At 41.2% G+C, this 12,534-nt stretch overlaps 1 protein-coding gene across 4 annotated transcripts in view; it reads right to left on the reverse strand.

Annotated features, from left to right (window-relative positions):
* Positions 1 to 12,534, reverse strand: part of UBR3 (ubiquitin protein ligase E3 component n-recognin 3) — a 118,255-nt gene that overhangs the window by 18,855 nt on the left and 86,866 nt on the right. For all 4 annotated transcript variants that reach the window (XM_048484482.1, XM_048484481.1, XM_048484480.1 and 1 more), the window contains one exon: positions 1,233 to 1,338. In XM_048484482.1, the coding sequence (XP_048340439.1) occupies positions 1,233 to 1,338 (106 nt within the window). The remainder of the gene's footprint in view (positions 1 to 1,232; positions 1,339 to 12,534) is intronic.

Genomic DNA, 12,534 nt, shown 5'->3' on the forward strand with positions numbered 1-12,534 from the left:
GATTCTGTAAATAGAGAGGTCCTCTTGAAGAAACTAATTAGGCTGGGAATAGAGCCAAGATTGTTGGAATTAATCAAGACCCTCCACACGAACACCTTCTGCTATGTGAGATGCAACACAGAGGGATTGTTAACCCCCAAAATACCAGTTAATAAGGGGGTAAAACAAGGATGTGTACTGGCCCCTACACTCTTTAAGCTCTTTCTGAACGACCTCGCTCCAACTCTTAGTAGAGTCCAATCCTGTAGCACTACCTTGGGTTCTATGTCTATCCACCTGCTCCTTTTTGCCAATGCGGTTTTACTTTCGCGCTCAAGAATAGGACTTAGGAGAACCCTGGATTGCTGTATAGAATATTGTTTTCTTAATAAACTACAGCTTAATTTGGACAAATCTAAAATTGTAACCTTCACTCATAAATAGAAACCTACTAAATGGGTGATAATACAATATAAAATTACTAACTCAATCAATATCTTATTATTAAACAATAAAACGCAAACTAAACAAGCTAAAACTCACATGCAAACCGATAAAAATCCTTACATGCTCCCACCCTCCTAGCAGAGTCTGGCGATAATACAGATGACACTGAAAGACAATGGGGAGGCTTTGGCCTCAACTAAATGCTTGGTGAAATAGTTCAGTTTTACAGGTCCTGCGGAACTCTTTCAGATCCCTCAGGGCCCTAATAGAAGATGGTAAAGCATTCCACCAAGCAGGAGCCAGAGGAGTAAATGCCCTTGCCCTGGTTGAGGCTAGACCAGAGGTCTGCAACCTGCGGCTCTCCAGATGTTCATGGACTACAATTCTCATCAGCCCCTGCCAGTATGGCCAATTGGGATTTGTAGTCCATGAACATCTGGAGAGCTGCAGGTTGCAGACCCCTGGGTTAGACATATCTCTAAGGGGCCCAGGATCACCAAAAGGTTAGCCTTCCAGGAATGGGGGGTCCGATTAGGGCAGTACCGTTTTGTACCTGTGGTTATATCTGATAAAATTGTAAAGTGCCATGATATCATTTTAACAGAGGACAGCAATGTAATTAAATGTATATATACTTTTTATAGTTTAAAAACTGTAAAATGGGTCCCAGCCCTGCATCGTTTGAAGGTTATGTGGATACCAAGTAATTCTGGAGTGCATATCAAATTTGGTTCTTTAACATGAAACACAGACAGATTACATCTCTAAGGATTCACAGAGATGTATTTCCAAAGAACTGTACTTACTGCAAATTCTTGTCTTCTATCAACTGTGTTAGCTTTTTCCATGGGTTGTAAGCCGAATCAATGCTGTAGAGTCGCATATGCATAGCCAACACATGAAACAGCTGATCTGAATTGGTAAATGGAGGAAAACAGCTGGTGAGTCAGTTATTTCATTAGACTGAACTAAAGCATTTCTTTGCAACCGTTTGTTTCAGGTGTAAATTATTATGCTTCTCTAAACTGATGACACCTGACTTGGATAGCCAAGGCTAGCTCAATCTAATCAGATCCCAGAAGCTAAGCAGAGTCAGAGTCAGCCATGGTTAGTACTTGGATGAGAGACCACCAAAGAATACCAAGGTCTCTATGCGAAGGCAGGCAATGGCAAACCATCTCTGTTTGTCCCTTGCCTTGACAACCCTATGGGGTCGCTTTAAGTCAACTGTGGCACTTTACAAACACACACAAACTGATGACTGTTATTGGCATACACATAAGATTTATGTAATGTAATATAGAAGGTCGCATGTGGGTTTAAACTGGATCGACCAGAAAGCCCTCTGAGCAACCCTGAGCCAGACACTGCAGCCGAGTAAAATGTATTCCACAAGACTGTTGTGAAAATAAATCAGGATGATGAGTCCATATGACAAGAGAAAGGGTTGATAGTATCCTTAATCCTTCCCACTGACTCATTCCCTGAGATTTTTCCCTCCAAAATTCTAAGAGTCAATTAGGCTTTGACTGAGCTGCCCTTTTGTTGCCAATATGCAATGCAGTAGTGTGAATGTAGTAATTTAGACTTAAGAGTATACACCTTGTGTTTTCCCACTTTTATAAATTAAACAGTAAGAATGGTCTTTAGTGGTTCAACTGGGGCACTTCACAGACAGAAAGACTAGCAGCTCTGTAGGGACACCAAAATAACCTATTCCTTAATGTCAGAAAAATAAACTGGCACCAGAGGCTAGTAAAGTATAAGCAAAGAATCAAATGTTTTTATTTACAAGAAATAAATCAAGAAGTTTTTCTGGCAAAGGATGAAGTTGAAATTGTATACAAGCTCTGAGAGGTTACTATTTTACAAGTCGTTTTAGTATCTTTTTACAGCTGAGACAAAGTTCACACTGATCACTATCTTTAGTGCCTTCAAGTTCTTCTAGTCACTTAAATTCTCCACAAACTAAGGACCCATCAGGATAGGTGTTAACTTTTCTGTTTAGCTGTCTAGTTAATGTGTTAACAAAATCTTATTTTTTACCCTCAGGTAAATATAACCTACAGAGTTCCTAACTAACTCTAGGACAGTCTTTTTTCTTGAGTGTCTATCTCACATGGTGCTTATCAGAGAAGAACTTGTGGCTTTCCTCCAGGAAACCCAATCCTTTCTCTATTTACCAACTAAACCACCTTCAAGAGCTGCACTACCCCATTTCTGGATGGGTTCTCCTCAGAGAAAATCAACCAAGCCACCAGTGTGATTAATCAGTGTTACTGTGTTATGGTTTACTCCAGGACCTTGGCACGGATTCCCTAACTTAAATCTATCCTTCCTGGCACTTAATCAGAGTAGCTCAGCTCACTAAGAACTGGCCCTCAGCTTCCACAGAACTGAACTCTAACAGAACACCCATTCCCTCTGGCATTCAATTCAGTTCTCTCGTCAAAACTTTCAGTGTTCTAGCTAAGAACGCTTCTCCAGGCAATCACCTTGAGTTCCATGTTAACCCTTTGGGCTCTCAACATTCAACTGCCTAAATGTCCCTAAGTGACTGTATATGTTACAGGGCACATATCAACTATGCTTGGCAGATGAGTGTCTACTAAGAGTACCCCTTTTACAGAGGCATGTTTGACTATGACCTGTACTTGTACTTTGTCCACTGCTGTCCCTAACTAGAGAATGAACTTCTGCAGAAAATCCAACAGAGTCCTTTTACTGTTAGTTTTTAAGAGGACTGTGAAAGTTTATTTCAAAAGACTTTGTGCCAAAATAGATGACATGTGTGACAACAACTGGGTTAGGGATCCTCCAATCTGACTAGCAGTCATACATAACATCAGGAAATTGACTGCTTCTCCCCATATAACACCTGAAGAGTGTTACACTCAACTGGAAATAACTTGCTGGTGGTCCCTGGCCGAGAGGTGTCTGGCTGTCCTTAATCAGGCAATGAGTGAAAGAAATGGGTAGCCAAACATCCAGTACCCAATAATCCACTAACAACTGTATATTGAATAGCAAAGGTCTATGATCTCCTCATCAATACATATTCATACAGTTATACATTCAAAGCATCATACATCAGTGAAAATGTGCATATCAATAAATAAACTTGTCTCTTTATACTCTCTACAAGGTCAGGGGCAGACTATTTTCGGCTCTGGCACTGGCTAGTGGAACTCCTGTCAACTGACACCTGGGTCCTGCAGGATTTGGCTCAGTTTCACAGGGCCTGTAAGACAGAGATGTTCCACCAGGTCTATGATGTTACATCTTGGCTGGCCTTCCTACCCATATGTAGGGATGCATCAGCAGGACCCAGTAGAGCCTCAGAAAGTGCACAGGAATGCCTGCGCCATCTGTGCCCTCCTGGGCTTCCACGTATGCACATCACAAGACCCCCATGACTCACAGATCACAAGATGCCTGAGTCATGGGTCACAAGACCCCCAGATGTGGAATTGACCCAGACGGAGACGTTTCTTCCTGCACGTACACTGCCCCCGCAGGTCATGAATTGAGCAACATTCTCCCGCTCTCCCGCCTCCCAACCCGCCTCCCGAAAACCCTAATAAAAGGTGCCAGGGACCAGAGCGCGGCAGATTAGCCCGCTATTGGCTTCTCTCCACCGGACCATGATATCGCAGCATCTCGCCTATTCCTTGCGTCGCACGTAACGACCTCACCCATACCTCTAACTTTATTTTTATTTACCTTGATTGCTATTATTCATTGTTTATTTTACTAAATTGGTCTTACTTTCCAGGTTGACTTTTTCCTTTCTTACCCTCTTTGGTTGGTCACCTGGGTACGGAGAGAAACTGGAATTGAAACTGGGCACCAATGGGTAATTTTAAGTGGCAATTGTGATTTTAAATTGTGTATGTGTTATTTGATGTGTATGATTTTTAAAGCTGTTATTTATTTATATTTATTTATTTTATATCTCGCCCTATCCCCGAAGGGTCAGCCACCCTGAGCCTGAGTCGAGTCAGGAAAGGGTGGGATAAAAATCAATAAATAATAAAATGATAATAACTAATGTTTGCAAGAATTCTGTGGCCCAATTCAGACTGGAAACGTGGTTCGGCGGCAGAGTGGGGTGTATTTTGATTATGGAAGACCTAAGGTGGTGGTTCTCCTACACTTTCCAAGGTGACTGGTCCATAAAGAAACAACATAGATCAGCAGTGGATTCAAGACAGCCAAAAGAAAGCTATTATTTATACACCATATACCTAATTTACAGAACTGTCAAGTTTTAGTGAAAATCACTTGCTTAGACAGATTTAAAAGGCGATTAGACAAATTCATGGAAGACATGTCTATCAATAGCTGTTAGCCATAATGGCTAAATGGAATCTCCCAGCTCAGAGGCAACATGTCACTGAACGTCAGTCTCTGGGAAATGATGGCTACTGCTTTCATAACCAGTTTGTGGGCTTCCAAGAACCACCTGGTTGGGCACCAGATGCTGAACACAACAGACCACAAGTCTGATCAATGGACACAGCAGTTTGGGAAACAGGTTAGAAAAGCCAGGGAAAACTTGCAAAGTGCACAGATGTCATGACAAGAATTAAACTTTCACTATGCTGTGCACAAGCCAGGTAATCCCTGCCGTCCATCAACTTGCAAATTACTTTCCTTCCACAGAGGTCAATGCAGCTAGAAGTGAACTTAAGGATGCTTTGGAATGCAGTGAACACTTTTCTAAGAGTCATGTTGCAGTGAGCTGAACAAAATTGCTAGATCCTTTATGGATATTCAGAACAGAATCAGGCTGTGCATGCTGGAACAATAGAAAATTAATTTAGATAAAATGATTCTCTGCCTCTCATACTAAAGGCAGTTTGACAAGCCCCTTCAGGGAAGTCAGCATTGTGCAATATTTTCAATGTCATCCCATATTTATTTATTTATTCCATTTATACCCCGCCCTACACCAAAGTCCCAGGACAGCTTACATAATGGGGTTGAAAGCCCCCTTAAAACATACAATCCTAAAAACATAAAAACATGTCATCCCATATGCCTCTAGGCAATTAAATATTCAGTTAAAAGTACATTTTACCTTCAAAAAGCAATTAATGTTTTAATTTTAATTTTTTGGATTATTCATTAAAACATTTTACCCTACCTTTCCTGGTGAATCAAGGTGGCTTTGTTTCAACTCAAAACAATAGCTACAATCATTTTTGCATTACTTCACTGGGAGTTCATTGTCAGTGTTTCTATGTAAGAATGAATTTGGGCTTTTTTAGAAGTAAAACTGAGATCCAGATCTATTTATTTACCACACTTTTGTTATTCATTGCCCTTCAACTGTATTCTTCTTTCCCTATATGTGTTATCATCAAAACATACTGCTCGATTCAAATATAAATCACAGGAGGAATTAATTCATTTTCCACAAATAGACAATTATTCACAGGCCCTTGGGGGAGGCCAAAGCGGTCTCATGCTGAAGTCAGCTGATTCTGGAAGAGCTAGAGGGCTGTAATTAGCTCCTGGGGTTTGTCAAATAATTGAAAGGCACAGATGACATTGGAACGGATTGCTGTCACCTGTTTTCTGAATCAGATGCAGTAAAGGAAGACAAAACCAGTTCCCATTGCTACTGGCAAGAGATAACAGCACAGAAATATTTTCAGCCAACCTTCTATTGAGAGAATAGTTTGCAGCTTATCAGAAAAAAAACTTTTACTTCTTTTGTTAGAATTACAATGAAATTATTTGCTTCCTCCCTCAGGTCTCCAGATTTTAAGTGTGTGTGTGTGTAATGTCATATTGCTTCTTATGCAAGCAAAAAACATTAACTTAAGGAAGGATTTCTGAATAGGAGCAGAACAAAATTTGAGTCCAGCAGCATAGAGACCAATAAGAATTTCCAGGATATAAGCTTTCATTAGTCAAAGCTAACTTGGTCAGATACAAGTAAGAATGAAGATCCATCATCAGTCCTTATATCCTGGCCAGAAGAAGAAGAAGAAGAGTTTGGATTTATACCCCACCTTTCTCTCCTGTTAGGAGACTCAAGGTGGCTTACAAGCTCCTTTCCCTTCCTCTCCCCACAACAGACACCTTGTGAGGTAGGTGGGGCTGAGAGAGTTCCAAAGAACTGTGACTAGCCCAAGGTCACCCAGCAGAAATGTAGGAGTGAAGACACGTCTGGTTCACCAGATAAGCCTCTGCCACTCAGATGAACGAGTGGGGTATGAAACCTGGTTCACCAGATTAGAATCCACCTACTCTTAATCGCTACACCACATTGGTGGGATGGGTGAATACGAGTAGATAGTATGCTCCCCTTGGTTTAGCAAAGCTTGAAGCCTTCTTCTCCTCCCAGAGGAAGACCCACTTTTGCTGAAAGAACGTTCTTTAGACTGGAAGAAGGCTTTCAACTTAACTGTGTAGTAGGATATAGACCACTGGATTGGATCTGACAATGTTTCCACAGAGTACAAATGTATTCCCTCCCCCATTCCCAGTGCAGCCCAATTTCAGGGTTGCAGGAGAAAGAGGGAGTCAAGAAAGTCATGCTCCACAAGTGCGAATGCTCCACTGGATTTTTTGGTCTGTGTGGCCTTTTCACATAGGCACCTGCCAAAGGATTATTTCTCAGCACCACACGTGTGAATACCGCGCTAGAGGAAAGCACCCAACAATTACTTCTTAGTTAGGATGGTAATCTGTTAAAGGGTTATTGGGAATAAATGCTACTGATGCTATTAACTCCTTTATGCTTATGCTAGTTATAGCAGCAAACCACCAAAGAAACCAAGACCTTTGGTACATGAAGAGAACATGTGAACCCACCTCAAAAAAGAATTTGCTCAGTTTTACTTAAGAATGTCTCCACAACAGTTATATATAACAAACAAAATTACATACAGACATTTAATACCAAGGATATGTAAACTGCATATGATCCACTAAGCACTGCTACACAATCTCAATTTATTTCAACGGTATCATTTTAAAGAATTTTTGTTGTTTGTACTCTCAAAACAGAATACTCGGTTTTTGTAAAGGATTTTTTTTAAAGGGGGAAGAGTTCATTCATACAGAATATTTTGTTTTGCATTACTTAACAAATAGGCGATATTATTCACCTGGAATATGTCCATGACAAGAGTCCTTCTATATTAAATATCTTATCTTCATTAAATATGGAAAGCGAACTCTTAAATATAACTAACGATTATCTTTGCGAATCTCCCAATTAGGGGAGTTATTTTAATTTTGATTGCGCCAAATTTATACATTTTGAAGTACTACTGATGCTTTTGTCTATTATTAAAAATTCAATAAAAATGATTTTTTTAAAAAAAGAATATTTTGTTTTGCTGGTAGCATAACAAAACAGGAAACTGTTGTATTTCCTAGGCCCAAAGAAAGCAACCCTGCTCCTACTAAGATTATTTATGTACATTATCCAGAACAGATTTTGATAATCATACAAACTAAATGCAACCAAGGTGAAGTTATTTTTGTCTAAAAGAAAATACATTTTCCACAAATATTATGAAAAACATTATTCTCTGTAGGAGAACAACATAATTGTATTTTTTTATAGCAGGACAGAAAAAGACTAACATTGCCCCCTAATGGGAACATAACAGCAAAGGAAGGGGGGGGAGGCGGAGTGATAACTGGGCCTTCAAGGTTGAAATGGGCTTTTAAAAGAAATTGCAGCATTAAAGAACAATTAGGCTTTGACAAATCAAAGCTAGCTAGCAGGATCTAATTAATACTGGGTAAAACTCTTCAGTTTACTTGTCTTTAATGACGTCCAACATATTAAAAAGTCACCCAGTCATCTGCAGCAATGGGCTATCAATAGGGCTGCTAATTTTATTTACAGATTTTATGCCTGTAACAGTAGCTTAAACCACAGGTAAAGCTTTGCCTGGTATAGAGATCGGGAATGAGAAAATATATATATATGACAAAAATTGTGGGGGTCAGGCTAATGGCTGGCTAACAATATTAGCAAAAAGGAGTGCTGCACTAAGACCATTCTTAGGTAGCATGGAAGCAGTAGCACCATACATTTGGAGTATTTGCCTGCAAACTCTTAAGTGACTAGTAGTACAATCTTAAGCAGAGTTGCATCCTTCTACATGCACTGGCATGGATCTAGCAATGTGCAAGTAGAAACTTAAAACAGGCTTACAACGTGATCCTATTCAGAGTTACTCCAGTCCAAGCCGACTGTAACAAACAACCTTAGACAGGAGTAACTCTCCTTAGGACTTCACTGTTTGCACAGTTCTGCTTGCAGAAGATTTCGTGTAACTGCTAGTGCATTCATGGCTGCAAAACAGCTTCTAGAAGCAGAAATACAAGTGGGGATACACAGAGGCTGTTTCTGCATGGCAGCAAAAACGAACCTCCACCGGCATAAATTATGCTGGTGGAGGCTCAGGGACTGTTCGCACCGTAGTGTGCAAGCAGCCCCAACTTTCTACCCAGCCAGAGAGACGGCTCTGCACAGAGCCGGAGGACTGGAGGAAAATGCCCACGCTACCCTCCGACCTCCAGGGGTCGGAGGGCAGCGTAGGCATGTCCCTCCAGCCCTCCAGAGCGACGCTGGAAGAAGAGGTGTGTGGAGGGGAGGGGGAAAGCAGTGTCTTCCCGCCGGTGCGGTTCGCACTGCGCCGGCTTGAAGACTCCACTTTAAAAAAACCTCGCTCATTGAGCAAGGTTTAAAAGCGGCGCATTTGCGCCGCTTGGGGGGAGCCAGGATGGCGTGTGAACAGCACCCCAGGGACCGTTTTTTCCTGGTCCCTGGGGCACTGTTTTTTGGCCGTGCGGAAACGGCCTAAGTCTGATTTAGCACTAATGGCTACAACAGTCATTTTCTTCTATTTCTACTTGTGCTGAACTGAAGTCCAGCTATCTTAGCCTGGAGTAACTCTGCATAGAGCTGCACTGTTGGACTATTCAACCTCTCTTAATTTAAATTTCAAAGAAAAAAATCAATGAATTAAAAGCAGCAACCAATATTCTTCTCTACTATAGGAATATCCTCATTCATTATTAGATTTTGCTGAGGTTGTCCTGGTCTGCATAGGAAGAAGAAAGCTGGAAAAAAACCCACCTCATTTTCCATAATATGTCATTTTAGATTACACAATTATGAAAAGTAGTTGAAATTAAAATTGCCAAAAGGATTTTTACTCTGTATTACGTAAAATCCCCATGCTGAACTTTATTTAGAGACTGCAAAAATGAGATCTTGGTGATTTATTTTAAAGCTTCAGTTCTATCAATACTTTCTGCAACATAAAGGACAAACATATTCTGAATATTCAGACATTTACTCCTAAGAAAGTTACAATTATTATTAGCCAAAAAGCAGTTAAATTACAAGATCTTCTACGGAAGACCTCTTTAGCAGCACAAAATTCTAAGATGCTCTCTCAGCTTTGATGGTACAGTCACACTATCTCAAAGTCAGCGGTTGGGAGAGAGCAGCTAAAAAGAAAAAAAGCCACACCAACTGCTTCAGGTATTCTTCTTTCTTTGAAAATAGGATGCGTTTAGATTGGCAATTCAGATAACTATGAGATATGCCTTTGAAGCATATCTGTGGGGCACAGAATGTTTGGTAGACCTGTACTGTCAACCTAAAGACCAGCAATAGGAATGAGATTAATCCTACAAATGTCTAAATTTTGGTAGCAATAATGGCATAGGGTTATTCCAGACATCACATAAAACTATGGTTAAAGTTATGACTTTAGTTTTTTTCTTTGTCCTCTCTCTGCCCCATTCCCCCCTGCCCAGTTCTTTTGGGACCACTTTTACCATGATCTTTTTCTGGAAGCCAATTTTGAGCCAGCTTTTTCCTCATGAGTAATGCATATCTGTCAAGCTTTTCTGTCCAGGCCACTCCTTTCCACCTCTAGCTAGATGGGGCATCACCACAGCCATGCATTTGGTGAATACTCTCAGGACTGTCGCAAGACCAAAAGGCAGCACTGGGTATTCATACAATTTATTGCCACGCCAGAACCTGAGGTATTGTCTACAGTTGGAATGCTCCTAGTTTTCTGTATTTTAAAAAATTGTTGTGGCAACTCAGCACTGATCAACAATCTTTAGAAGTGCAAACGTTCTTTCTGAATGAGTTCCATGAAGAAGGTTCTTTGGAGATACGCAAGATTCAAAAAGCCATTTCTGCCTCAGTGGTCATGACCCTAATAGTTCCAAATAATGAGGGCTATATTAAAGGCTTTCACGGCTGGAATCACTGGGGTGTTGTGGGGTTTCTGGGCTGTATGGCCATGTTTCAGTAGCATTCTCTCCTGATGTTTCGCCTACATCTGTGGCTGGCATCTTCAGAGGATCCCACCACACCCAAATGAGAGCTATAGTTGGTCTCCCTCCCCAGGCTTTTCAGATGCTGTGGAACATCTTCTGAAGATTCCACAGTATCAGGGGACCAGCTGTACACTGTATATAAAATATAATTTTGTACACATCCAACATTTTAAGCCCTGGACTGCCCAGGCTAGGCCAATCTCATCCGTTCTCAAAAGCCAAGCAGGGACAGTCCTGGTTAGTACTCGGATGGGAGACCACCAAGGAAGTCCAGAGTGGCTCCACAGAGGAAGGCAACGGCAAGCTGCCTCTGTTCGTCTCGTCTTGAAAACCCTAGGATTGCTGTAAGTTGGCTGCAGCTTGACACTTTCCACCACTGACATTTTAAACCTTAAAAAGAACTATTTGAATAGCTGATTTTGTCCCCTGTTCTTGCTGCACTGTATCAGCCGCCGGCATGAGCAGTTACATTAATCATTCCTAATTTTACTTCCCGGCACACAGCTGCCCCCTCAGTGCAATCTACTAAAACAGCACTTGACCTATTTGCTGCCATCTCTCCAGTGACACTCGATGCTGTAACAGCTCACCTGGGACACCATATTCCATATCTAATCGACAAACTTTTCAATTGTTACAAGGCTAATTCAGAACGGTGCACTTAATCACAAAGAGAGACAAGCTCATTACCCAAAATTCAAGGGAATGACTGACAGATCTACAGGAATAAGGATCTGCATGAGTTTTCACTGGGATATACCTGAAACAGAAACCGTGCTTGGGGACAGAATAGGCAGAATAGCCCTTTTTAAAATTGTGCTGTCAAGTCGCGGTCGTCTTATGACAACCCCATAGAGTTTTCAAGCCACAAGGTGGACAGAGGTGGTTTGCCATTGCCTGTCTCCTGCATACCAACCCAGGACTTCCTTGGTGGACTTCAATTCAAATACTAATCAGGGCCAACTCTGCTTGGCATTTGAGATCTGACTATATCACAAAGATTTTTCTTTTACATCTGAATATCAGTCCAGCCTTCATCACTAAAAATGGAGGGAGGGGGGTTAAAGCAAATTTTTTTTAGCTTTAACGTGGGGAGGGAAAAACAGTCAAATGCAATAAAAAGGCAAACTTGAGTCTCCTATCAGTACAGCTGTTTAACAATAGACTTTTTGAGACAAAAAGCAGGGGACATAGCAATAAAAGGTTTTAGGGTAAATTGCTAACTTTAGATAGGCTGTAGCTTGACCTTGGGAAGTACCTGTGTGGACTTGTTGGTGCTTTAAGATCTTCTGGAGAAACTCAGTCCCAGCAAGTGGGAATCTGTGGGAGCAGAAGGTGTGGTAAAATGGCAACTGTGGAGAGCCTCCCAAAGTAGGCCCACATAAAAACTCAAATGTATACATTTTTGGTCTCCAGCTGTATTTCTTCTTCTGTAAAGCCTTCTATCTTCAGATCAGACTAGGTACCATTTCACTTCACAACACATTGGGCTGTTCCTGGCTAGTATTTTGAAAAGGGATTTGTATTTTTGGTTCCTGATTATATTAACCAGGGCCACAATTCTCTCCTTCCCCATAGGGAAGGCTTTATCCAAAGCATGCAATTGATCTCTCTCTTCCCCTATGCATTAGGTATGATGTAAGAGATTCCGGAGAGTCAAGGTGATGTAGTTAAGGTGTTGGAGTAGGATCTGGGAAACCCAGGTTCAAACCTTCCCTCTGCCATGGAAGCTTGCTGGGTGACCTTGGGCCAGTCACACACTCTCAG

This window comes from Sphaerodactylus townsendi, linkage group LG02 (genome assembly GCF_021028975.2).
Source record: "Sphaerodactylus townsendi isolate TG3544 linkage group LG02, MPM_Stown_v2.3, whole genome shotgun sequence".
Classification (NCBI taxonomy): Eukaryota; Metazoa; Chordata; class Lepidosauria; order Squamata; family Sphaerodactylidae; genus Sphaerodactylus; species Sphaerodactylus townsendi.